General features: G+C 39.3%; 1 protein-coding gene across 3 annotated transcripts in view; it reads left to right on the plus strand.

Moving 5' to 3' along the window:
* Positions 1 to 27,488, plus strand: part of SYNJ2 (synaptojanin 2) — a 69,276-nt gene that overhangs the window by 1,627 nt on the left and 40,161 nt on the right. The window contains exons 2-4 of one of the 3 annotated variants that reach the window (XM_032683474.1): positions 9,504 to 9,590; positions 20,689 to 20,959; positions 23,393 to 23,618. In XM_032683474.1, coding sequence (XP_032539365.1) covers positions 9,504 to 9,590; positions 20,689 to 20,959; positions 23,393 to 23,618 — 584 coding nt within the window. Of the gene's footprint in view, positions 1 to 9,503; positions 9,591 to 19,005; positions 19,116 to 20,688; positions 20,960 to 23,392; positions 23,619 to 27,488 lie in introns of those variants that run through there. The other 2 variants (XM_032683476.1, XM_032683475.1) reach the window with 2 other exon arrangements.

Genomic DNA, 27,488 nt, shown 5'->3' on the forward strand with positions numbered 1-27,488 from the left:
CAAAAAGGTCATCAGGTAGCAACTGATTTTCATGAGAATATTTCTGATAATGGAAAAATTTTGACCTGTCATGAAAATGTTATTGCCACACTGTGGGGTTTTGTTGTTGTTGGTTTTGTTACTTTATTTTATTGGAGTTTCTTGTTAAATTCTTTGGTAATAGTGGACATGAATGTGTTACGTTTTTATAGGGTTTTTTTTTTGTATCAGTTTTCAATGAACTGACAGTGAAAAGTCTCAGTACTGAGCAGCACTTTACTCACTTTCCCTGATTCTAGAATCTGTTGACATTGGAACTCTATATTGATATCAGTGGCTTTTGGTTTGTATTTCATTATTCTGATACAAATCTAAAGCAGCTCCACTTCCTAAAGCCAGTGTGCACAAATAAAATGGAGAGACCAGTATTCATCTAGTTGGCCCTGAGCCATTTGTATGACCAGTGGAATGATTTGCAATCTCACTAATTAAAGGAATCATCAACCTAAAGTAGATTTTTCTTCCCCAGTGTTGCCATCCCCCATTTGAATTGCTATAACTAAAATGATTTAGTGGCTGGAAAGCTGCCCAGTGGAAAAGGACCTGTAGGTGCTGGTCAACATCCAGCTGAGCGTGAGCCAGCAGTGCCCAGGTGGTCAAGAAGGCCAGTGGCATCCTGGACTGTATAGTGTGGCCAGCAGGACCAGGGAAGTGGTTTTTCCTGTTTACTCAGAAGGCTGCATTTTGAATCCTGTGTTCAGTTTTGTGTCCCTTACTACAAAAAAGCCATTGAGGTGCTGCAGCATGTCCAGAGAAGCTGGCAAAGGGTCTGGGGCACAAGTCCTATGAGGAGTGGCTGGGGCAGCTGAGGTTGCTTAGCCTGGAGGAGGCTCAAGGGAGACCTTATTGCTCTCTATAACTGCCTGGGAAGAGACTGTAGCCAGGTGGGAGTCAGTATCTTCTCCCAGGTAAGAAGTGATAGAACAAGAGGAAATGACCTCAAGTTGCACCAGCGTAGATTTAGATTGGATATTAGGAAAAAATTCTTCATGGAAACAGTGGTCAGGCATATTGTAACAGGCTGCACAGGGAGGTGGTGGAATCACAATCCCTGAAAGTGATCCAGTTGATGTGGATGTGGAATTTGGGAAACGTAGTTTAATGATGAACACGGTGGTACTAGGTTAATAGTCGGACTCAATGATCTTAGAGATCTTTTCTAATCTGAATGATTTTGTGATTCTATGAATTAGGAATTTATATAATCTTTCTTAAAATGTGTGTTAGAAGAATTTTTGAAGTAGTGATTTGTATAGTGCCTAGTGTAAAAGACTGGTTTGCCATGCCTTTTGGAAGACCAATATCACCTCTTAACTGTGATCATGCATGCATAGGCATTCAGCCCACTCCGTGTTAATAACTTCATAATTTTGTTTCATTTGGTTTCTCTGTTCCTGCTTGGGTTGGTTCCTGTACTGTAAGAAAAGCGAGTTTATCCAGTGAAGCTTGTTCAGTTCATTTCTTCTGTTTATGCAGCAGAGTATAAGAAAAGGAGGGAAAACCAGTAGTAGGTATTGTGATGGTAAATTTAGAAAAATTGTGAAGAGGAAGCTCGACAGCAGGGGGGTAATAGAAACAACATTAATTCTGTTTTGTTTGACTTGCCTTTAGGTTGTTATTAACTGTAGAACACTACAGTAGGAGGTTAACATAAACTTTGCATATATGTGGTTTCAGAAATACTCGTCCAAGGATTGTGTTAGGTTTGGCTTCTCTGTCTAATTTTCCATTTCTAAAATAAAGTTTTTAAAAAATTGCATACCTGTTGTGAGGAGGAATTGTGCGACTATGCCTTGTGCGAACCTCCACACTAAATAAAAGCAGATACGTATACCTGGAGCACTTAGGTTGCACAATAGTTTATGCAGTTTTTCAATAGCACCCTCATGTCAATAGAATTGTAGAGAATAATAATGACAGATGGACAGTGAAGGCCTGAGAACAATTTTTAGTCATTGTTCACTATTTTTTTTCCATAATTACCAAGTATCTCTGCCCTTGAACGGGCACGACATCTACACTTTTTCAAAGTTTAATTGCTTCTATAATAATTTTGTACTAGAAGAAATAAATGTGGAATTTAACCTAGTTCAAGTGGCAGAAGGGAGTGAGAACTGTCCTAGAAGAAGTGATGTTCCAAAAAAATGAAATCTGAAAAAACCACACACTTGTATAAACACAGTGTCTATACAGGCCATAAACCTCTGGCAAACTCATAATGAAAATAAACACTTTCAAATATGTAAACTAACAATTTGATGATGTCTTGTGAATAGATGATTTTTTCTTCTCTCAATATGTTGTAAAGATTATGATGACAGTTCTAGTTGTAAATTGGTTATATTTCAGAATTTCCTTACTGCATATGGAAATTTAATATTTGCACCTTTATATCAGTAGTGAGAAAGTATTATGGAGATCTCTAGTTGTCTTTGATGTCAGCAATTTATAAAATGAGAACATTTGGCCTGTAATGGCAACCTAACCTAAGAAACTTTTGGAAAAATCACGGAATCAAAAATCACTGCAGAAAACCTGGTTACATATCCCTGAATCCATTAACTTAATCTGTATAGTGATGTAATATCAGCAGTACAGTTTTCTGGTCTATTGTAAGTTGTGTTTTTGAAGGTGAGAGTTTTTCTTCTTCCTCTCATGATGTCACTGTAGGGTGGAGGGTAAAACTCACTGTTTTGAGTTTAATGGCACATTTTCCAAGAGGCTTTTTTTTTTTTTGCCACTTTCAGTCCTCAAGCTTTGGTCACCTCCAGAAGGATGGGTGACAACTTGAAACAATTCTTCCAGAAATTCTCTGAACTAGAACATCAATAGATTCTGTGGAAGAAACCTAGAGTCACGAGGGATGAAGAAAAATTGGCATTGATTTAGAAGTTTTTGTTTAATACAACAGGGAGTATAAATACAGATACTGTTTCTGCTTGAAACACGTTACAGTTTCAATGGTTTACAGATGAAGTGAACTGCACACGGTAGTTCTGGACTGCTGTCAAGGCAGTTGCTAAACTAGACTAAGGCTATAGTGCTGAAAATATGATTATTTAACCTTATTATAACAGGTAATTTCAGTGAAAGGCTGTCAACAGAAGTACTCTGCTATTGAAATTCAGCATAATAATGTTTTTTCAAGGGCGGAGCCAAAGGGTGCACAGATTTTCTTTCTTTTCCACAAGCTCTTTGATTCTGCAACTGTTTTTGTAAAGGATGTTATAACACCTGTTATGGTGGATCTTAAATGACCACGGTATTTTGAAAGTACGGAACTTCAAAGCTGATACAGTGCCTGTTTTTGCAAATAAGGCTGAAGTTTTTCTTCCAGACTTTCACCCACACATCTGGGAAGTCGGCCTTTAATAGAGAGAAACTTTATGCAGAGTTAAGGTGTGTGTATGCTCTGTGGAGCAGCTCTGTGCCTGCTCTGCAGCTTCACTTGCAGGTCTGTTTCTGTGTCGTTCCCTGATGTGGCTTACTGAAATCAGGGTACAGTCTTGCAAAACCATATTTACCCTTCTATCTTTTTCTACAGAGTGCAGTTTTTGTGCTATATGTACATTCACTGTTTACAATTAGGTTTAGTTTTGTATTATGTGGACAACTATCCCACTGAGTGGGGTATGGATATCAAACACCAATACCTGTGTAAGAATACTGTGAATGTATTTTAAGTGCTACACACTATCCAAAACAATGAGCCCTACAGCGTGGCTCATTTTACTCCTACATTAGAATATTCATAAAGCTAGTACGAATTTTTACAAAGTTTTCTGTGATTTGGTAGTGTTCAGACTTTTCCATTTGTGGATCCCTACAGAACTTGTAGGGAGTAATCTACATAGCAGAAGCCTTGCCTTCCTTAGTTTTGCTGGCAGTGGGCACTTGGAACCTGTGGTTTCTCAGGCTGAAATTCATTGCTATAGATTATAGGGAAAAGTGTGCTACAGTTCTTTCACTACTGTCAAAATGCAAATCTGGTAAGAGAAGAGGGAAGAGGTATTGGTGTAAAAGTAGAGTGTAGCTTACAAGACTTGTTTTCTATGGAAACTGGTAGTGGTTGTGAGGGATAAATGTTGTGGGTATGTCTGTAGTGACTGCAAGTTTCTGTGTAAATATGTGTAATATATGTCAGGAACCACGTAAATATAATGGCCAAGCTTCAGACAAGTAACTTAGGGACTTCTCTTTTATTTTTATTTTCTTGACTGCCTGCAGTCCACTGAGCTGGCCCGTAGAAACCTAGTGGTTTTATGAATCCATTCTTCCTTGGTTGTGAATTAATAAATTTATATATGCACATGCAAGTATGAAAACATAATCGCTTACTAGAAGCAGAATGTTCTCAATCTAATATAGGAAGCCAGTGAACTGATCTTTCCAAAATGCCACTTCACTGTTTTGTTTGTTCTTTTCAACCAGAAATACCTCTTACCGGATAATTGGTAAATACATTGCTTAGTGTTTGAAATATTTGGACTCTCTAAAATGTGACTCCGACCACAGACTTCTTCCCAGCTCTGTACTGCTTTACCTATATGATATTTCAGAATACAGGCTGACTTGAATAGTGCCTATGTAGCTTGGATTGAATGTGAATAGGAAGATTTTAGTGATGAAAGATATTGAAAATACAACTTTAAATCTGTCTGAAGATTTGGAGGCAAATAACACAATTTGGAGGCAAATAACTTGTCTAAACTCATATAATACCAGACACTGGACTTATTTCTTGGTAAGATGGCTATGGTAGTTTATATATGGGGGGTTTGGCATGAAATTTCTGTTTGATTGTAGATTTCCCCTGTTTCTGGGGAAAATTCACATCTTTTTCCCCAAAATGCTAAATGACACAAATAGAGCCCTCCATCACATCAAACTGATGTTTCTAAAAGTACTTAGAAATATGCTTCAGATTATATATGTATAGCAGCACCGACAGCTAAGCAGGTGTCTTATTTCAAGAATCAGGCTTAAGAATCACAGGAGAGATACAGAATCCATAACCCAGTCCCAGAGTCTCTTTCAAGATCTCTTTCTTAATTTTTATGTTTAAGTTGCAGGTAGTAGTGTGTCTGCCCCTGGTGTTGGACTTGGCATTATAGTACCTTTCTGTTCTCTTCCTCTGATCACTGACCTTTCTGGGCTCCATATGTGTGAGAGCTGTGCTGATTCCTGCTGAAGTCTGGGTGATCAGCCCTAAGGAGGGCTTAAATAAAGGAAACTGCGTGTGTTTGACCAGTTCCTGCTGGCTAAATTGAATTTGCAGGTTTTACAAGCAGGAAGTTGCACTTGGATAAGCCATATGGTATATGTAGTTGTATGTCCTCTCATGGTGTGGGGTTTTTTTCCCTCTGAAATATTTCATGCATGGAAAAATTCACTTTTAATTGAGTTTATTGCAGCTTAGTCTCATTGAATTGTTGTGTGCCTCATGTTTTGTAAGGGTTAAAATGTTGACCTGATGTGCCAATCTTACATATAATTTGTATCAGGAACTTATTCATAATTAAGAAAATGCTTAAGGAATGCAGATCATGTGCAGATCCATAAAGCTGTTATGAACACAGTACAGCTGTGGTAATTATTGCAGAAAGGTCAATACTCAATTATGTGCTTAGTGGAAGGAAATACTACTAAAAAAGTATTAATGGGAAACTTTAGTGAATTTTGGTGATTACTATACATACTGTTAAGTTACCTGAGTTATTATTAACTAGTAAACAAATGCACTACATTATTTCAAACTCAGCTTGTTCTCTAAGTAGAAAACTTTTGTTTCATCACCTTGTGTAGCTGTATTGTGCGTTAACTATGTATGTATGTTGGTATCTCAAGTTGGCTGGCTTGAAAGAGGCAGGATTTTACGTGTGAGCAGAGTATAGTTAAACGTGGAATCCTCATCCTAGGTTTTCAAGCAGACCACTCTCACGGTCTCTGCATTTTAGAGATTTTATGAAAGCTGTTACAGAATAAACCCCATGACTTTGGAACATTTAACAGAGAAACGTGGAAATAATTTTCATGTTACCACAGAATGACAGAATTGTTAGGGTTGGGAGGGACCCCTGGAGATCATCCAGTCCAACCCCCTTGCCAAGGCAGGTCCCCTAGAGCAGGTGACACAGGAATGTGTCCAGGTGGATTTTGAATGTCTTCAGAGAGGGAGACTCCACGACCTCCCTGGGCAGCCTGTTCCAATGCTCTACTCTCAATGGAAAGAAGTTCTTTCTTGTGTTGAAATGGAACTTTTTGTGTTTTAGTTTATGACCGTTGCTCCTCATCTTGTTGCAGGGCACCACTGAGGAGAGTCTGGCACCATCCTCTTGGCACTTGCCTTTGAGATATTTATATGCATTAATGAGATGTACCGAAAAGTGCTATGTCTTTGAGCACATATAGCTGCCAAATGGTGGTAAAACTGTATTTTCTGTATTGTTGAAACTTGTCAGATATTGGTATATATTTTCCCTGTTCATCACAATCCTTTAGAGTTTCATAGTAATTTTTCTTTTTAACTCTGTTCATCCAGCAAAGGCAGTAGCACATCAGTTAGTTTAGTTTATTGTCTAGTCACTCTCTTTCTGATTCTGGCTCTTGTGTCCTAGCACTGTTTGCAAATGCTGTAGATGTTTCAGACCAGGTTTTGATGACAGTTATTTCTGATTTCAATAAGATTTTGGGATTTATAAATATTTCTTTTTAACAGTAAGATATGAACCTGGCTCAAGACTTCTGCAATAATGTCACCCTTTAGTCATCCTTTCTATAAATTGCTTTTTATAATGGCTGTTGGGAATTCCTCCTCCTTCTCCTTCTGCCCCTCCAAAATAATGAAAAAATTGGCTGGGGTGTGTCAGAATCCAGTTAGGACCTCACAGTGCTGGAGGGGTGATGCCTGTATCCTTGCTTGTACACCTGCAGGGTGTGGAGCAAGATGGTGCCATGGAGGCTGGAGGCTGTGAGGCATGAAGGAGTCATCCCCCCAGTCGTGAGGGCTTGTGGAGGAGGTGCAGCGTGCTGGAGCTGCTGCCTGACCTCTGCTGCCTGAGGTTCCTGCTCTCACCCATATAAAATGACGATGGTCATGGTGCATCTCAGGATTTTGTACAACACCAAGGGGTGTAATGGGACAGGAGACTTCAAATTCCAGCAGTATCTTTAACTAAGGGAATTTACACACACACATGCACGCACACACACAAATAAATTTGATCCATATGCACTAAAACATTCTGGCCTCTCCATTTGCATGACCCATGGACGTAGCTGTGTCTATTTGACATGTTCCTTTCCTCTTGAACTAACCCCAGGTGAGGTCTTGGTGCATGCCATGTCTTTAGAGAGTGCATGGAAGTGTCAAGGAAAGATCACTTGGTCACTTTTTTGGTTTCTGAATTTAAATTGCTTCAGGGAGCAAAATGAACCCTAGAATAAATAACAGAATTTGCCATGTGGTAGAAGTTACTGGCAAGTTGTTAGTCAGCCAGAAAGAGTGGCAATGCAGCCCAGAGTCCTCCTGGAGCTCTGTGCTGGGAGCCTGCTCCTTCTTTCCAAGCAGCTGTGCCGGTGCCGATGCCCTGACTGATGCTACTGTGCAGGCGTTGTTCTGACAACTGGCCTGCCCAGAACAGCGAAATATTTCTGTACCAGTACTGGTAAAACACAGCTATTTATCTGCGTGTTTGGAGAAGTCCTGTGCCAGGAGCTGATGTGTGTGTGATGCCACTGGCTTGACCTGGGAAACTTTAGTGGCTTCCATACATGACAGTGTCAGGTGCTTCTTGACAGTAGTGGCATGAGTTGTGTGTTGCTTATTTCCGTGCTGAAATAAATTCCATTCTTTTGGATCATGCCCTTACCAGACACTTTTAACAGCCACCTTTCTAACTTGTAGTTCTATTTTGAAGAGTATCACTGTACTTTTTTAATACGTAAGGAAGTCTTGACAGGGAATCTTTTTTTCAAAAAAGGAAATGTTATAGTCTATCTAAACTGGTTTTGTGAAGCTTTTTTTTTGAAGTGCCTGACAACTGAACTTGCATAGTCTCAACTCTTAAGATGTGCTAATACTAAATATTTAAATTGTTACTGTCCAGAGATTTAGGTTACCTGATAAAAATCACTTTATCCTCTGTCTGTTGCTTATGTTTTGTTTCACTGGTGTGTGGTATCAACATTTTACAAGTTACTCCTAATTTACCCAGGGTTCTAAGAAAGCAGAATAGGTAAGTTGTGAAAGTACGGTAGTAAAAACAAAATTAAGAAAAAATTAACCAGTCTTCCTTTTTTGTCATTAGTGCAAAAATTGAGACACGTTTTAATTTCCTTTAAGGATTGCCCCTGCTAAGGAATTTTGTGAGAGGAATTGTTCTTTGTTTCACTTCAAAATGTAAGCAATATATGGGATATTTATTTGTTTTCCATGCTTCTCATTGAGCTCCTTGCCTCTTGAGATTTATAAAGAGAAGTCTCTTCTGTTCTAGCATCCATTGCAAGCGGTTCGGTTTATACCTTTTATGCCCAGAGGTTTCAGGGGTTTTTAACTGCTCAAGTTTATTAGGAGCATAAGATTGCAAATTATTAGAAAATCTCTCAAATTACCATGTTGCTGTTTATCTGTAGTTCAAGAAGTAAAAGGATATTTGAGGGTTACAGGCTGTTTTCCTCATTTGGGAAGCTAACCTTTCTCCTCATTGGGAAATATATACAAAACGCAGACTTACTCATTCAGAAAGTATACTGGTTTTACATTAAAGTAGCCAGTGACAAGTTTGGTCTGTGTTCTGGCTTAATATCTAGATGTTCATTGTATGCCTATTGAAGTCACTTGTTGCAGAAATATGCAAATATAACATCAGTATCTCACCCTTTATTGATTTAATTAGGTAATTCTTACTTCACTAAAATATGTTTAATTCCTCTGGAAATCAACATCTGATATTGTGTCTACATCAAATTATGTTATCTTGCATTCAAAATTTTCAGTTCTGTCTGAAATTGCACTGAGAATCTGGAAACATAAACCCTCTCTTTCTGTGCATCAAGAAAAGGTAGTATATTTTAGCTTATGGCCAGACAAATTGTTTTTTTTGTTCTTATTTTAGAATAAGAACATGTTTACATGTGCCCATATATTTCTTTATTTATTCTGGAACTGATGTGACATCTGTACCATAGAATAAGAATCAAACATGTTGCTTGAAAATTTAATGAGTGTTCTTCTTTCTTCTAGGCTGGTGTGTGGAGAGGCTGTGCATTTGTGTCCCTTCACTTTTTAATCTCTGTCTTTTTAAAGCATTTTACCCCCAGCTTTGTACTGAGCAAAATCAACTGTGGGAAGCATTGGTGTAGGCAATAGCAATGTGAACATTTTATAAAGATTGGATGACTAAATTTTCTGTCTTTCTTTTTGTTTCTCAGCTGTTTTGTTTCTCTTTTGTTTTGTTGCTCAGCTCCAGAAGAAAAGGATGCAATTAAAGGACAGTATGAAAAACTCATAGATGCTTACGGCTGCTTAGGAGAGCTTCAGCTTAAATGTGGTAAGTGGCCATCTGTATGAATGAGATTATAAAATGCCCAGACTATGATAAATGACAAGTGGCTAAAGTTGCCCAATTCCTTAAATTGTGAAAGCTAATTGCACTTGTCATGTACAGTCTGGAAAAGATCTGTTTCTTTTTCTATTCTGTGCCTAAAGCTTATCACTTAATGATAGTCTAAGAGTTTGGTATTTTTTCTTAATTTGTTTTGTCTAACATTCTTAGCTGCCTGAAGATAATTGCCATTCTTTTTTCCCTACCACCTCTTCCAAGGCAAGCTATGGTTTCTTACTTTTTCTCTTCTTTAGGAATCATGTTTAGACACTGATTATCCGGTCGTCTGAGACTACAGTACTACAGATTGCCAGTTCTTGCTATAATGCCCAGTTACCTTTAATTGGGTGATTCACATGGATAAAGATTTGCAGAAGCATGTCTTTAGCTTCCATTAGTATAGTGAGGAATATTTATTGTCGTTGCTATAAATCTCTGTACAGTTTGGGAATCTTGATTTAGCAAAGGACTTGCTATTACACTGCCTACAGGAATGTTAATGGAAATAACATGTTTGAAGAACAGAACTGCAGTGATGGATTTGAAGGTAATAGTACCTTACACGGTACTTAAAAATCACTGATGAATTAGATGCATGAGTAAAAGAAGCACCATATACATCTTTCTCAAGGTCTTCTTTAATTTTCACTTGGAGGAATGACAAGACTTTTCCATATAACTTGATGCTTGGTCAAGGAATTTACCAAAGGCAGTGGTGGTGTGAGCACTGGTGTATTTAGGCCAATAATATGTGTGGATTTTTATAGCCTGCTTACTATTTTGCAGCCTGAGAAGTATGACTTGAGATTGATCTGAAGAGGCAGCTGCAATCTGAAGGATTTCTGTGTCATAATTTAACTTATGTAGGCCCATCTAGTCTTTTAATGTGGATTTGTACTTTTTGTTTGTTTTGTTTCTTGTGGAGTTAATTAGGCGTTTCTCTGGAGATTTATATCAATTTGTTAATGTAATTATAAATAGAAGGCTTGTGGTTAGTTTTTCTTGGCACTTGGATCTGCTTTTCTTCAAAGAACTATAATAAAACTTGTTGTAGTAATAAAGGAATGTACCTATTGAATTCAAACTCTTCAAGCTACAGATAAAGATGGTTTCTTGTACACAATGGGAACTAAGTGTATCTAGGTATATTAAAAGGTGGCCGATTTCAAATATGGTGTGAAATATTCTCAGCTTTACTTTTTCTCTTGCCTTATTTCTTCTTGAACAACATCTGCTTAACTTCAGTGCCCTGTAAGTTTTTTTTCTCTGAGCATTTTCACTGTACCTCTGTCTTGCTCTAAATTACAAGTTCTGGTACAGGACTTCCTTTGGAAGATATTGTTAAAATTTTATCAGTAATCTGATAAAAAGTTAACTACTAGAGGCAAACTTCTAATTATGATAGTGTGAAAAGTTGGAGGGTCATGCCGCAATCATAAGCAAAGGTAAGCAAATGTTTTCTGCTGCTGAACATGTTAAAAAAAGCAAAGATGATTGCTTGTCTGCTATCTCACCATTCAAAAGGTAGCCCAGGTTTTTGTCACAGTCTTGTTTGGGTCTCCATCTTACAATAAGTGAGTTCCATCCCTTTAGCTATTGCTTACATAAGAGAGCAATAACTATCTATAACGCTGCTGATGCCTTTGAGAATGCACACAGGATTACTCTCTAGGAGAAAAGACAACGCAGAAAGAATTGTGCCTTGCAGAATATACCACCTAAGGAGTCTTTCTGCTGTGCCTTTTGCAACTGGACATGCCTATCTTGTATTGGCCTTTTTAGCCACCAGTGCACTTGTAATAAACATGGGTAGAGCCCTCCCCAAATCTTCATTCACGAAGCCCAGCCATGATGATGACATAAGAGAGTAACACTACAAAGGAATTGTACTGGGTTTGTGAGGCAAGGTTTTGATAGTGGGAGGGGCTACAGGGATGGCTTCTGTGAGGAGCTGCTGGAAGCTTCCCCCATGTCCCCTGAAGCCAATGCCAGCAGGCTCCAAAGTGGACCCAATACTGGTGAAGGCCAAGCACATCAGCTTCTCTGGGCTAACTTGTTTAAGAAGAGGGAGAAAAAAACCTGCACAACTGGAGCTGGAAAAGAGCGGAGTGAGAGTTATGTGAGAGAAGCAACTCTGCAGACAGCAAGCTCAGTGAGGAAGGAGGAGGTGTGTCAGGTGCTGGAACAGAGATTCCCCTGCAGCCTGTGGTGCTGCCCATGGTGAGGCAGGCTGTCCCCCTGCAGCCCATGGAGGTCCACGGTAGAACAGAGATTCAGCTGCAGCCTATGGAGGACCCCACACGGCAACAGAAGGATGCCCGAAGGTGGCTGTGACTCTGAGGGAAGCCCATGCTGGAGCAGGCTCCTGGCAGGATCTGTGGCCTCATGGAGAGAGTAGCCCACACTGGAGCAGGTTTGCTGGCAGGACTTTTTGCCCTGCGGGGGTCTCAGACTGGAGCAGTCTGTTCCTGAAGGACTGCATCCTATGGAAGGGACTTACACTGGAGCAGTTACTGATAAACTGCAGCCCATGGAAAGGACTCATATTGGAGAAGTTTGTGGAGGACTGTTTCCCGTAGAGGGACCCCATGCTGGAGGATGGTAAGAGTGTGAGGAGTCCTCCCTCTGAAGAGAAAGAAGCAACAGAGACAATGTGTGATGAACTGACTGCAGCCCGTATTCCCCATCCCCCTGTGCTGCTGTGGGGAAGGAGGGAGAGAAAATGGGGAGTACAGTTAAACCTGGGAGGAAGGGAGGGGTGGACAATGGTGTTTTTAGGATTTGGTTTTATTTCTCATTATTCTACTCTGATTTGATTAGTGATAAATTAAACTAATTTCCCCAAGTCGAGTCTGTTCTGCCCATAACTGTTGAGTGATATCTCCCTGTCCTTATCTCGACCCACAAGCCTTTTGTTACTTTTTCTCTCCCCTGCCCAGCTGAGGAGGGGAATGACAGAGCAGCTTTGGCGGGCATCTGGTGTCCAGCCAGGGTCAACCCACCATGGGAATGCAATGTAACTTTTCTTCTTCATATAGTGTATTATAGCTGCTGCAAACAAGGCATAATTGGCCAGCTCTTCAATGAGCATCAGTGATCATACAGACTTTGTTAGGGAGCATCAGTATTTTTTTCTTACTACTGGAAACTTGCAGACCGTAAGTACTAAATTAACTGAAAATATTTGTGAAAATACATTCCACTGGGATATTAAGAGTATCTTTGTAGAGCAGAAGGGGAGACTCTTTGCCAAGAAATGAAAGATGTGTCTGAAAACTTTAATTAATCTGTAAATATCTCTACTTAGGAATCCAAATAAATCACATTGTATGCCTGCCAAAGTAGACCGTGCTTTTCACAAGAAAGTAGATGAAATATGTGAAACTGACTCACAAAGTTAATGTTTCCCACCAGTAATAACATTCACTTCTATGTACTTATGTCTGTTAACATGACTCACTAAGTTCTTCTGCTTTCTTTTGTGAGATGGATGGCAGTAGGATGAATTGTACAGTGTTTCTGAGCTGTATCTTAGCCAAGTTTTTGCTGCCAAAGAGGATCTAGCAGTGACAAATACATCTTAAGCAACGTGTTAAAAGAGCTGGCTTTGCAGTATTGGGTTTAGGCTGTAATGTCAGGAAGAGATACATATATAAGGTGGTATTTTAACACCATCAGCACATAGGTTGTTTAGTTTAATACAGCTACTGTATTTGGGGAGGCATTCTGAATTCATTCGTGTATATACTCTCGCTCTTGCATAGATACAATGTGTAGTTGAGAGGAATAAATTTCAGAGGCAAAAAGGACAACTAAGTACCTGTCTTCTATTGCTTTTTCACATTTCCTAAAGATGTAATTGTATTTAGAAGAGGGAGAAGGAGTATCTTTGAGACTAAAATGGTAGTTTGGAAAAATCTTGGGGTTTTTCGTAATTCTGCGATAGATGTCCTCAGAAATTTTTAGCTAGGTGGTTAAAATCTACTGCTCTGCTGTGTGCTGTTGCTATTTTTGAAGACAGACAAGAGCCAAAAATACCTTGCAAATTGTTTTTCAGTGGACTGTAAAGTGAAGTGGTGGTATATATGGAGTGGAGATGGAACAGGCTGAGGGAACATAAGGTGGTGGCATGACTGTGATGGAATAGAGAAAGAGCAAAAATTGGAGCAAATTCATTTCTAAAAGGAAAATGCAGTCTTGAGTGAAATATTTACAGTTAAGAAGGACAAAATAAGAATTGAATATTACCTCTTTCACCACAGCTCATAATAGGCAACACTGAAGTCATCCCATAAGCTACAGGGGAAACAGTTGCTTTGAGTCATGTGAAGAGGTTAAATACAGAAAGTGCAGCTTATTACTGTGTGGTGTGACGTTCCAGAAGTCCGTTTCCTGTTCAACTTGGATAAAGGCAATTGGTTTCACAAGACCTTTTGAAAAAATGGATGGAAATTACTGTCTTGTTTCTCTGCCTAATATTCTTCATCCTCTGCCTCTCTTGTGCAACCTAATAAAAGGGTATTCAGCACATATCACTGTGAGCAAAACATTTCTCAATTTCTTTGAAAGTGTTCTTTACAGGTGGTTATTGTGATTTATAACTATAATGGGGTAAAATAATGATCTTGGTCACAATACGCGAACATTTCTACCCATTTATCTGAGGTGAAAGTTTGACCAATAAGCTTTGAAAGAATTTTTTTTCTTTAGTACTGTAGGTGGGTCTTACTTTTTCGTGGATGTGTTGCTGTAGAAAGCATGACCAATAAGGAACACTTCATTTTTTTGCTCTAAAATTATTTCAGAGATTTCTTTAGAATGTTCCAGATTGCATCGCAAGGACGTGAGGGATATTTCTACTGTTGTGATCTTCAGTTGCAATTCTTACATTCCTAAATCACTTTTACCTGTGTGTACCGTTTAGAAAGATTAATATGAATCAGGATTGTACATAAAACTGTTTGTATAAATTAAAGGAAAAAAAAATTGTTTTCCAAGACTGGGAACAGTAAGTAGTCTGCAGCTGATGTGGTGGTTGGTACAAAATGAAATGTAAGAGCCAGACCTGGAGCCTTGATCACTTGACAGGAAAAACATTTCCATTTTTTTTTTATTGTGTTTTATTGGCCTTAGTGCTTGTCCCATTCATGACGCACATTGAAGCTCTCAGGTCAATGTAACATGTTTTCTGCTACTGTGTTGCACATGAAATCAAGAGAAAATTAGCATAAATTTTCCACCCAGTGTATTTCCATTAATTACTTTTTTTTTTTTAATAAGAACTGTTGGGCTCCTGTTTCAAGATATGAGTTTGGCCTGTCCCATGCTCCAGATATGCAGGGAGCTCCTGAGAGCCGGGAGCCTCTGTAGACTGGCTGCAGTGGTAGTACGGGCAGGGGCACCAACTTTAGGGAATTCATTTAGCGTTAATACTCCCTTTGATCTCAAGGATGCACTGCCAGCGTTTAAAACTCAACTTTCAGTCTTATTTGAGCTTGCACTTAAGAGATGACTGCTCATTTCATAACTTTAGCACTTTTCTTTCAATGTTGCTGTTCATGTTCTGAACAGAAGAACCATAAATATCTGGAATACTGTTTAGCTCCTTTTAAAAATTGAAAGCCCATAGTATGCTTCCTGATGATGCTGCCAGGTGGGTTGGACTAGCTGATGTTTTTTTCTTGTGATTGGTGTTAGTCTGGTACTTCAAATGCTACTTGCATAAAACAATTTTACTGGAAACTTAAAAGGAGAAGTATTTTTAATTTCATTATAGAATTGGAAATGGTAGTGAACTGCAGTTTTAAAAAGTTAAGACTGCAGGGATTAAAGGAATAGTCTTGATTGTTTTAAGGGGAAATACCTTCTGGGTTTAAGGAATATCTGGATGTTTCAGTTTGATCTATTTCATTAAAGTTGTGATATTGTAACAGTTTGTGCAGCAAGACCAATTTAAAAAAATCTTCTCTTCCTTGTATGATGGCCTCGCAAGTCCACTCGCCATAGGAAATTCCATGTTGTGTTCACAGCAGGATTGTTTGTTTGTTTGTTTGTGGGGTGCAAACCAGGAGTGCAACTTTGTGCATTCTTTTATGAAATTTACTTGGATAATAAAAATTAGTATTTTAGGAACTAAAAGAAATTTTCAGTAAGTTCTTGTCAGCTAAAAATGTTATTTTCCATGCAATGACTGAACAGTTGCCAAATAATGTAGTATTTGAATTTTTTAGGATAGAGAAAGTTGATTTTAATTATGCTTTTTATAAAAATTACTTGTTCCAGCAGCAGCATACATCCTGATTGAAGCAATTTAAGTAATTTCTACTTTTAAATTTAAGTGCATTTACATTGTGGTTGTTACAGTTGTTACAGCAGTTTTCATGTGCATATCTATTTTCAAGAGGAAAGATTATGGATTGTTGACACTTACATAACAGAAAAGGAACCACAATTACTTTTTGAAGTTTAAATTGAGAAATAAATGGATTTTTTCTTTTTTTTTTCTTTCTTTTTTTTTGCTTTAGTAAGTTCATAATAATCAGACTTTCAGAGATGGGGAAATAAGCAAAAACATTGTTCCTATGGCTGGGAGTGTTATGTTTCTGCCTTATTACAGAATCAGAATCACAGGATATGCTGAGTTGGAAGGGATCAACAAGGATCATCAAGTCCAGCTCCTGGTCCTGCACAGGACCATCCCCAAGAGTCACACCATGTGCCTGAGAGTATCATCCAAACACTTCTTGAACTCTGTCACGCTTGGTGCTGTGACCGCTGCCCTGGGGAGCCTGTTCCAGTGCCCAACCACCCTCTGGGTGAAGAACCCTTTTCTAATATCCAACCTAAACCTCCCCTGACACAACTTCAGGTCATTCTCTTGGTTCTTGTCACTGGTCCCCACAGAGAAGAGATCAGTGCCTGCCCCTCCTCTTCCCCTCACGAGGAAGTTGTAACTGCAATGAGGTCTCCCCTCAGTCTCCCCTTCTCCAGGCTGAACAGACCAGGTGACCTCAGCCGCTCCTCATACAGCTTCCCCTCGAGCCCCCTCACCATCTTCGTTGCCCTCCTTTGGATGCTCTCTAACAGCTTAATACCTTTCTTATATTGTAGTGCCCAAACCTGCACACAATGTTCAAGGTGAGGCCACACCAGTGCAGAGCAGAGCAGGACAATCCTCTCCCTCAGCTGGCTGGTGATGCTTTGCCTGATGCCCCCCAGGACATGGTTGGCCCTCCTGGCTGCCAGGGCACTGCTGACTCATATTCAACTCGACATCGACCAGGTCCCCCAGGTCCCTTTCTGTGGCACTGCTTTTCAGTGTCTCCTTCCCTAGTCTGTACGTACATCCAGGATTGCCCCATCCCAGGTGCAGAATCTGGCACTTTCACTTGTTGAACTTCATATGGTTGGTGATCGCCCAGTCCTCTGATTTTTTGAGGTCTCTCTGCAAGGCCTCCTTGCCTTTGAAGGAGTCAGCAGCTCCTCCGATTTTTGTGTCATCTACAAACTTGCTCAGTATCCCCTTTTGTTTTATTCCTTGGAATAACATTTGCAATATGAAAAAGTGCCTAAGTGAAAGCATGAGTGGAGATAGCGCATTTATAGTTTCCATTACAAACTTGTTCAGTGTGTTTATCAATATATATAAAAACATTGGCAGCCTGGGTTCAGAGAAAGGAGTGTGAGAATAAAGGTTTGGGATTGAAAGAATTGATTCCCAGGCATAAACTGATGTTGCTGGTAAAGAAGGGAAGACAGGGAAAGCTTTCTCTGTGTGTAGCTCTATAGCTTAACGTTGAGGAATTTCTTGCACCTTAATGGAGGCATGATTAAACGTTGAATAGTGGAGTAGTGTTTTGGTAGCATTAATTCTGCTCTATGAGTTTCTAAAAGGTTGAAATGCTGACAGGAGCATTACCTTTGCTCAGAACCCCATGGTTGCATCTGTGCTGTGAATAAAAAGGGGCAGGACACAGGCCTTGAGCACTGTCAATGGGATGTTGTGATTAGCCTGTGCCAAGAGCAGCATGTGCATCAGGTAAGGATCTTCCTCCCGCAGACAGTACAATGATAGCCCAGAGCTGATTCCCAAGAACTCTGTCCAAATACCACCTAGAATGAAAGTGATATTAGAGCATGGGGCTTGGGACTTTTTTCCAGGGTGCAGATTCAGAGAGATTTTTGTTAAGCTGAGGCTGTGATGTTGTAGGGTTTCTGCGTTCTGGCTGATTTTGTAGCATATCCTGAGTGATGTAAGCAATAAGAGAGGCTATTAGAGCTGATCTGAAGACCACCTGAGCTCACAGAGCAGCCTCGGAGGACAAAATGGCAAAGCAAGATAGTTTTGTCATACCTTAAATCTATTTGTTTCTTTTCATCCTTTTTCTCCAGTTTTCTAGGCTGTAAGTGTCAACTCCCTTGCTAGCCTGTCTCTGTCCAAAGGTATCATGAGAAGTGCGTGACAGCTGCTCCATAATTTGGAGTACTGTAAAGAGACTTATTGTGTGTATACATAGAATTTTAGAATGGCTTGGGTTGGAAGGGACTTTTAAAGACCACCTACTTCCACCCCCCCACTATGGTCAGGGACACCTTCCACTAGACCAGGTTACTCAAAGCCCCACCCAACCTGGCCTTGAACACTTCCAGTGATGGAGCATCCACAACTTCTCTGGACAACCTGTTCCAGTGTTTTGCCACTCTCATTGTAAAAGACGTTTTCCTTGCATCTAATCTAGACCTGCCCTCTTTCAAAGTGTTGCCCCTTGCCCTTGCAAAAAGTCTCTCTCCATCTTTATAGGCCTCCCTTTATATATTGAAAGGTTGCAATAACGTCTTCTCAGAGCCTTTCTCTTCGGGCTGAACAACCCCAACTCTTTCATGTGGAGTTACTGCACAGTGGCAGAAAAGTATTACAGCTTCAAAAAAAACCAATCTCCTGATGCTTCAGGAACAATTCAATATTTTCCTAGCTATGATTGCTCTTTTTGAACTTATTAGCTAGTGATCTGGGGGAGTAGAGATGCTGGATCTTTGAATGTGCAGATGTGTATTCCATTTGGGGGGTGAGTGGTTGAGTGGAGGAGGTAGTAAAAAGAGTCTAGAGTCTTTGCTGAGCAATAGCGAGTTTCTAGGTAAGGCAAAACTATACTGTCAATTGGCTTTTCTGTCATGCTTTATTCCTACTCATTGTCTTCTTAAAGGATTGCTTTGTTTAGATTCAGTTATTTTCTACCTGTTGCATGCTTCTCAAAGGACAGAACCACAGATAACAAGCTCACTTATTAAACTTTTGTTCTCTTTGGCTATTTTAATGTTGACTTTCTCATTTGATCTCTTCTGAAATGTCTAGGAAACTTTAAGTTCATTGAAGGCATTGAAAGGACTTGTACTCTTTGTCTCAGCATCCCAGCCAGCCAGCTCTCTGAGTCTGTCACTACTGTTTTTTCTTGTCCCCGAGGCTAACTGATAGTAGGGCATGTTAGTAGTGTTTCTTTACATTGCTCCCAAATTGTCATGGTTGAAGTTTACTTTGAGTTGATCGGTTTTGCACGGTTTCAACTAAGTCATGGAAGCTATTTGCTATCCTGAGAGACAGCTAACTCCTCCTAACCCTTTCTGGGGGCTGCAAGACAGTATTTAGTCAGTTATGAACTACGTAATGATAGCTGATGTGTCTCCTATTCTTAATTCTTTTTAGTTATGCACAGTCATGTGCAAAGGAGGAATAAACTGTCAGGTTTTATGTATTTCTAGCACTCTGCTGCAGTGTCAAAAGCACAGAAGATGAACTTCTTGAAAGCACTCAAGAAGGAGAAAACAGCATGCTCTTGTTACAGAAAGAAATGTGATGAACAGAGCTTTTTAGTAAATACCACCTACACTGGCCTTTATGCAAAACTGGAGTCAGCAGAACAGAATGAATAAGATCTAATCTCCCACCTTGTCCTGCCATGCCAGTCCCACATGCCTACGCAAATATTCTGTCCCTGCTGAAAACCACCCCTAACTCAAGTTTCTGTGGCCAGCCTGTGATCTCAAAGCAAGGACTCCTCTGTTGGTGTTTCAGAAAAAAAATAGTTGTGTGAATGTTGTTCTGTGTTTTGACATGATGGGTCACCCTGGAGGGTTGAAAAGTGATCCTAAAAAATGTGTTCCCTTTTGCTGTCTGAAGCCATACTGTCCCAGATTGTCACTGTGCCATTAGCTGATTAACTTGCTCTTGTCAGATCAGATGTTGGTTCTGCTATGCTAAATTAATAAATCTTGGCTAATTTCCACCTTTTCTTACTAACTAGGGTGAACAGGATGACATTGTCTCCATTACAGACCAATTTAAGTGAATCACACAATTTCTTCCTGGCAAAAGCAATGTTCTCAGAACACTTGTTTTACTGTTTCTTAATTATAATTTCAGAGACAATGAGCAGAGATTGTGTACAAGAGATCAGATTACAGTGGTGTTCTGAAGCTTCAAAATTTAGCTTTTTAGTTTTGGGGCCCTGAAGTTCAGCTGCTTCATGATTTCACATTTTGCTTCACAGCCATGGCAGCTGTAATTCTTTTTGTGATAATTGACGTCGTCTAATTGTGTACACTCTTTTGTGACATAAAAACTAAAATCTTAAGAATTGATAATAGTGAATTTTTTTAAATGACTGAACACATCCAGCTTCAGCTGAAGCCAGTAAAGAATCTGAATGCTGTTTGTTTTCTATGATGGTGACATTTGATTTTTTTAGTAATGTCCTAACAGCAAGCTTCAAAAAATGCTTTTCATAAAGTCAGTGGGAAAAACACTCTAATGCAGCAAAGGATGTGGATGGATAAGTAGTGTGGAATATTGTGCAATTGCAGTCACCCGCAGTTAAGAGGAGTTCAGAAATGTAAAGAGCACAGCGTGCATGACTGTCTCTTATATTTATCTTGTGAAGCAAAGACTCTGGCCTCTACTGGAGCCTTGTCAGCATTGCATGTGACAGCACTGATGAGAAACTATGTCCACCTGTATGTAACCCTTTTGTAACTATCTGTCACCTTCTAGGGAACACTCGTCTGCACTTTCTGGTTCTGGTGACAGGCTGTACGTCAGTGGGAAAAATCCTGGACACTGAAGTTTATAAAATTACTGGAACAGATTTCTGTCCTCTCCAGGAAGAAACTAAGGAAGATGAGCGTGTTACTGCCTTGAAGAAAATACTGAACTCTGGGATGTTCTGTTTCTCATGGCCTAATGCAGGCTCAAACTTTGACCTGACTCTGCGGGCTCAGAAGCAGGGTGATAACGACTATGAATCTGGTAACTCGTTCTTCTGGTTAGTACTGCATGTTACACCAGTGTTGTGTGTGGTCCCCACCTTTATCTTACTGGTCAGACACTGTCAGAGGGAAATGAACATGCATTTCAGGTGCACCTTCTTTCATTTCATTGACGTGTCATTTTAAAGGGCACGTGGCCTTAATGAATTCATGGTAAACCTGGGTCAAACAATTAACTTCTGTTAATTAAAATACTCTGACAGTGAAAAGCAATTATAAAATGACAATTTACGCTTCAAAGAAGGAAACACATTGCTCACATTATGGAAACATGTCATTAATAGTTTCCCCTTCAGTTCTTTCTAATAATTTACTTTAAAGTTATCTAATAGAAACCTACACTTGACCTTTTCCTAAATCCCTTTCCATAAATCTGTGCTGAAGTATCTTCTATTTCTGAATAGCTTATGCGTTTAAAGTCTGTAGCTTAATGTTTCAGTAATGTGCCCTAGTTTTTATGTTGCAAACATCAATATTAATATGTTTATAGTTCAGTGCAAGTGTATGTTGCACGGAAGGAAAGTCCTGTGGTACACTGTTCTGTGCTTTTTACTTTCTTGTGCCTTTAAAGCACAGAAAAAGTATTTCTTATTGTGGTAAGTATTGGTTGAGGGGAAAGGAAAAAACACAGTGCTGGGTTTTGTCTTCCCTAGGTGGGTTTGCAATTGATGTAATTTGGTTGGTTTGCTTTACAAGCTTTGGCAGAATACTTGATTTTCTATATACTTTTTTTTCTTTTTTTTTTATTTCTTTTTGAACAAAAAGTCACACGGGAGGCATAGCTGTAATGGAAATAAATGAGGGTTTGATGTAGGTGGAAAATAACTGGCAGGGTTAAATGTGGGTGTGCTGCTAGAATGTGCGATAAGTCATGTGGCCCAAAGTAGGTGAATATTAAATAAGTAAAAAAGTTCATAATGGATGATAAATTAACATGAGAGAGCAGTTCAGTTAGGCTAAATAATCTTTCTAGCTGTGATGTGATTTTTGCCTGGTAACATCTAGTGTTTTGAATTTAACTCCAAAGAGAGAAATATAATATTTGCTTTCAACTATGATAATTATGCGTTCATCTCAAAAATCTCACCAAATGTGACAAGTCAGACACATGGCAGAAATGAGCTGTGTTCCAATGATGAGTCTCCTAAGTTGGAAATATCCCTTAACAAAGAAACAACCTTTAAAGTAACTTTTTTTCCTTGTGCTGTCTTTTGAAACTTTTCCTCTTGGAAGATAAGTATATTTGAACTTTCATCCTTTGCTGCTTCTGGCTAATCTAGATGTAGCCCTTGAAGAGGTTCCATTCTCCTATGTGTTTAGAACAGAGATGAATGGTGACATCACATTTAGGGCAAAAAGATTTCCAACGAAAATTTATCTTGAGGTAATTAGGTGATATGGGAAATTTGAGACCAAACAATAGATTCTTTAGAAAAGTAAACAATGAGAAAAATAGTAACACAATGAAAAGTGTCAGAGGATTTTAGTTATAAGCAACACAAACTGCTTGTTAAATGAACTGCAACAAAAAAAATTCTGCTGGAATTTGTCTGTGTGAGGACTTCCTTTGTAAATAGAACTAGGAGAAACAGGTGAAAGAAAGAGCAATAATTGTTTTAGAGCTGCTTTTTCAGTTACATATTTGGATTAAAAATGTAAGAATGTCTTGCACCTTTTTCAGACAAATGCTGTACTTTAGAAGAACGTTTCTTCAGAGGTTTTGCTAGGTGTAATAACTCTTGTACAGATCTGCTGTTGAGAAATAAATGATCATAAATGGGATTTTCTTGGCCCTCTTATGTGACTAAGGGCGCATTTTGAAAAGTGAAATGAGGAAAAACATCATAGTAGAAGAGACTAGTCACTGTTAACCAGGCATGATAGGTTTCTTGGGTTGTTGATCTTAAAATAAATTGAAGGTTAGAACAGACGTTCCTATTAATTTTAGTAGCACATTTTGCAGTATCTCTATTGACTTCCAGTTTCTGCTTGGAAATTTTTGTCTGAAAATCCCAGTGGATTTTGAACTGGTTCTTTGTCCTGTAGTGAGTGCTAAGGTCCGGGCAGTAATGTTCGAAAAAAATAATTAGCTTGACAGCGCTGTAATTTTTCAAAAAAGGTACTAAATAGAAATGTATTTCTGGAACTGAAAGAGGTGGCATTTGCATCTGAATTTAAAATACAGGTACAAGATATAAAGGCAGCACCTTGGTGGTAGTCATGGTGTTAAAATTTACCGTGTTCAGTTCACGGTAGCAATTCACAAGGGTTTCTACCTGATATTTCTTGGTTTTGGATAAAGGAAAAGTACAACAAAAAAGGGGTCACAAAGCATTAATTGATTCAATTAGTAATTGTTGGGAGGTGGCACCCATACCTGTCTGTTTATTTTATTCAATAATGTGTCTGTATGTTGTTGAATCTTTCAGGAACCAGCTACTGCATGTGCCCTTCAAACACTACCAGGTGAACTGCTCTGACTGGTTGCTGAAAGTGATGTGTGGTGTAGTGGACATTCGCACTGTTTATGCCTCCCACAAGAAGGCAAAAGCCTGCCTCATCTCTCGCATCAGCTGTGAGCGAGCTGGTGTCCGGTTCCACGTTCGAGGAGTCAATGATGATGGGCATGTGTCTAACTTTGTTGAGACAGAGCAGGTAAGTGGATGTATCCAATGGCTTCGAATAATTTAGTCCACTCGTGTTTAATTGGGGCGTAATTTCCAACAAGAATTAAAGGAGTTCAGCAAGTGCTTTTTCCAAGAATATTTAAAATATCACTGCATGGCAGATCTATTTGTTCTTGCCCATTAAGCATTTCTTTGTGATCCACTCTTCTTCTGTGTTTCTAACTTTTCCATTCACACGATTTTCACATACTTTTGATTTTTTTCCCTGAATGTGAAAGTCTGGCCATTTGATACTGTAGTGAAATATAGACATGCGGTTTTAAACTATTCAGTAAGCTGTCCAACAAAGGTGCTGTGTTTGCTGGAAAATCATCTTTGGCTAGTAAAGTTCACTGTCAAATCATCTTTTGCTATTAAAGAAAATGTAGAAAAAATAGCATCATCTCAGAGTCAGGCAAATTCCAGTTCAACTCATTTTGGAAGAGATTGCTTTATATTCCTCTCTGATTTGTGGGGGATTTTCTCCAGTGAGAGGTGGTATGACAGTTTTTATACATATATGGTAAAAGCTGATGCTGAGACAAAATATGTGTGTGAAATGCATTCAGCAGGCTCCTTTGATTGGCACTGCCAAACAAAATAACAGAGTCAGTTGTTTTTATTACACATGGTTTAGCTTGCTACCTTGAAAGTCAGTAAAACGCATTGGACCCTGAAGAATCTGAAGCCTTCGGTGCCAGCTGAAATGAGTGCTTACTTATTCAATTACAATCACCTTTTTCTTTTTGAACAGAAGTAGTAATTACTAGCAGTCAGAACCATCATATTGAAATGGATGACTTTATAAACAGAATAGAAAAATGGCTGGTAGTTTTCAACAAAGGATAAGGATTTACTCCTAAAATTCGGTTGTTTTCAGCATCTTCTGGGCAGATCTGCACAACTGCACATGTAGCATAGATTGCTTTATATGTGTATATATGTGTCTATGTATCTAGGTGCATGTACAGTAAAAGTAGATTGCTTATGTGATGCTCATAAGGGGAGCATGGCACAGTGAGTATAGCATAGAGATACTTAAACTGTGTCATTGCTTGTTCCAGAAGAGTTAAAGCTGTGTCATTGCAGGACTGTGCCTCACGGCTGAGGATGGCATCCCCTCTCGTATGTGCCCATACTTCATCGCTACTAGTATTTCCTCGTGGCAGTGCATGAATATAGCAGCTCACACCTGGTGTGGTCCTTTTTGTTATCCCACTGCATGAGACAGGCAGCAATGTTTGGGTACTTTCCAAATTTCCTCTAAGATGTTCCCTTTATGTTGCATCTTTAACCTCTTCACCTGGTTCTGCCAAAAGGCACAGGTAGAGCTACCCTTAGATTTGACCGTGCTTTGTTCCTCAGGAGAATGCCTGGAGGAGCTGCAGACTGGTATTTCCCAGCCTGCTGTGACGTTTGATTCCCGAGATGTGCTCAAAACATGGACAGTGTTATATGTGTGACTTCGGCCCAGTGGTCAGAGTTCTCATGGGGATGTGGATGATGTTTTACTCATGTCCCTTGTTTTCCTGGTTTGCCTGCATTTTCAGTAAGGCTGACAGCTTTCCACTTAGTGTTCCAGCTTCCAATTCTGCTTATTGGATGCCAAACTCTTCCCCTGCAGTGCTTGGTTCTCTAATGCCAGCCTCTGAATTCTCTGGTAATAATTCTCTTTTGCGCCTCTGCTCCAAACTAACTACAAGTCAAGTCCTGCAGCATCTACGTCTTTCTAGAAAGTCTGTCAGTGCACTGGGGGATGCAGGTGGAACTACTTACTGAAAAGAGAAATTTTCCCCTGGAACTTAGGAACAGAAGGGAGATATGCCACTTTAAGTAATAACTTGGTACATTCTGCTGTTTTAGTTGAGTATTTTCTCATGAGCATTATTGCAGAGCATGTTACTCAGGATTTGAAGAATGTTCTCTTGCTGAAATGCAAAGGAAAGAAAATGTTAGAAAGGGTTATCAGCTTTCTTTCAGATCAGTCTCACATTCGTAGCGCTGCACTTAGCAGTTATCTAATTATGGGAAATACTTCTGCTATCCTGCTCACTATTTGGGTCGGAAGTAACTCATTCTATTTAATTATATTCCTGGAGTACATCATGTTGCAAATTATTAGCATGAAAAATAAGATGGTGTTTCCATTCTAGCAGAGAACCTGAGGCTTGGCTCCTCAAACAGTACTTGATTGCTAATGCTTCCCTTAGCTGGGGCTGGGTTGAGCTCTTCATGGGAACTGCTGTGCTTTGTTTCTGTTCAACCAGAGGCTGAAGTGCAGGACTGAAGGCTTTGGGGTGTTTTTTTCAATTGGACTGGCAAAAGTGAAAGAGTGAAATGATTTTAGAATGAAAGGCTCGAGTAGGTTCTAAGTTATAGCAAGGGTTTGCAGTTCTAAAGGATTGTGTGTTTTTCTTTGGGTTTTGTTTTAGGAGAAGTAAAGAAGGTTGCTGTTCCTACTGGTGCCAAACGCTAGTTTTACCAAGCTACATGTCCTAAGAAAGCAAAGTTGGGCTAACCACTGGGATGCCTGAGATCCAGTTCAGGCTGGCATCCCCTTGACATTAGGAAGGAAGAGTCCTAGAATAAACTCTCTCCTACTTTCATAGTAGACTACTGACTAATCTCCTATGAGGTAATATCTTGGCTGAATAACATTTTGTTTCCATTTGCTGCAGCCTGTATAGTATAATGGCATGCTGGCTATGTGCTTTCATGGATAAATAGCACCCTAGGATTCTGAAAACCCAGGACTTTTTCGCCCCTTTGTAGGAATTGCTTCTAACATTTTTCTGTTTTTAGAAGAGGGAGAAACAATTAATCTTATCTCCAGGCAGCTCTTTTGTGCATAGATGGTATGCTTTGGTCTCCCACTGAGTTAGCCTTGTGGCATCTTAGCTCTGCAATGAGTCATTTTTTTGTGGGCTCACTAAACTGCTGTGACTCACAGTGTTTGAGAAGAAGAGGGGAAAAGTTAAATATCTTACTTCACTTTTGCTTAAAAAAAAAAAAAAGAAAAGCTAGTACTAGGTCTTTCAGATATTTGATCATTTGGCTTGCGTCTTTACAGAGAAAGAAGAAAACAAAAATTAGAGGAAACACTTAAGGAAAAGCAAAATGAAGGGAAAAGATGGCAATCTCTCTAATGTGTACTTCCAGATTTGCTGACAGTATTTTGTAATGGGATGGTAGCCCTTTCTATTGCAGCTTTGCAGTTAATCCTCAAGTAGTTTTAAATTCAGTCTTTGTTTCTCAGCTGTAGCTTAAATGTTTCCCTTCCCCTTTTCTTCCCCTCCTAGTAATCCTTTGAAGTTGAGACTGTGTTGCATTCTTTTAATTCTTTTCTACTGATAGCTTTGAGAAACTGGCATGCATTCTTCATTTAGTTTGTGTGCCTGTTACTGTTTACTTTTCAGCTCCTCCCACAGTTATTCTACAGTCATGCTACACTTAAGAGTGTATCTTAGTGTGTGACTTAGAGGGAACAATTCTAATTAACCAAAGGTAAATGAATGGTTTCACTTGTTTTCCCCTTCATGGAACTATTCAGTAAAGAAAATGGAAACCTTGACAAAGCATTAAAAGGAAATACCATGAATTTGGATTAACCTTTCCTTTCTTCCAATTTAAGAAAAAAATGTCAGGCATGGATTAAGGAAAATGATCCCCATTTCACAATAACTCCTAGATCGTTTTGGAGAGCTTTCCAGGAGAGGAATGGATGCAATCATGTGGTTAATTTGTTTTCTGGATCAAATTAGTATGACCGCAGGCAAGGCAAAAAAAGAATTATTTTGGCAAGTATATCCTTGGATCCTGTGGTCTGAGCTAAAGGGACACACAGATTGGTATGTTTAGG

Source organism: Chiroxiphia lanceolata, chromosome 3, assembly GCF_009829145.1.
Source record: "Chiroxiphia lanceolata isolate bChiLan1 chromosome 3, bChiLan1.pri, whole genome shotgun sequence".
Taxonomy (NCBI): domain Eukaryota; kingdom Metazoa; phylum Chordata; class Aves; order Passeriformes; family Pipridae; genus Chiroxiphia; species Chiroxiphia lanceolata.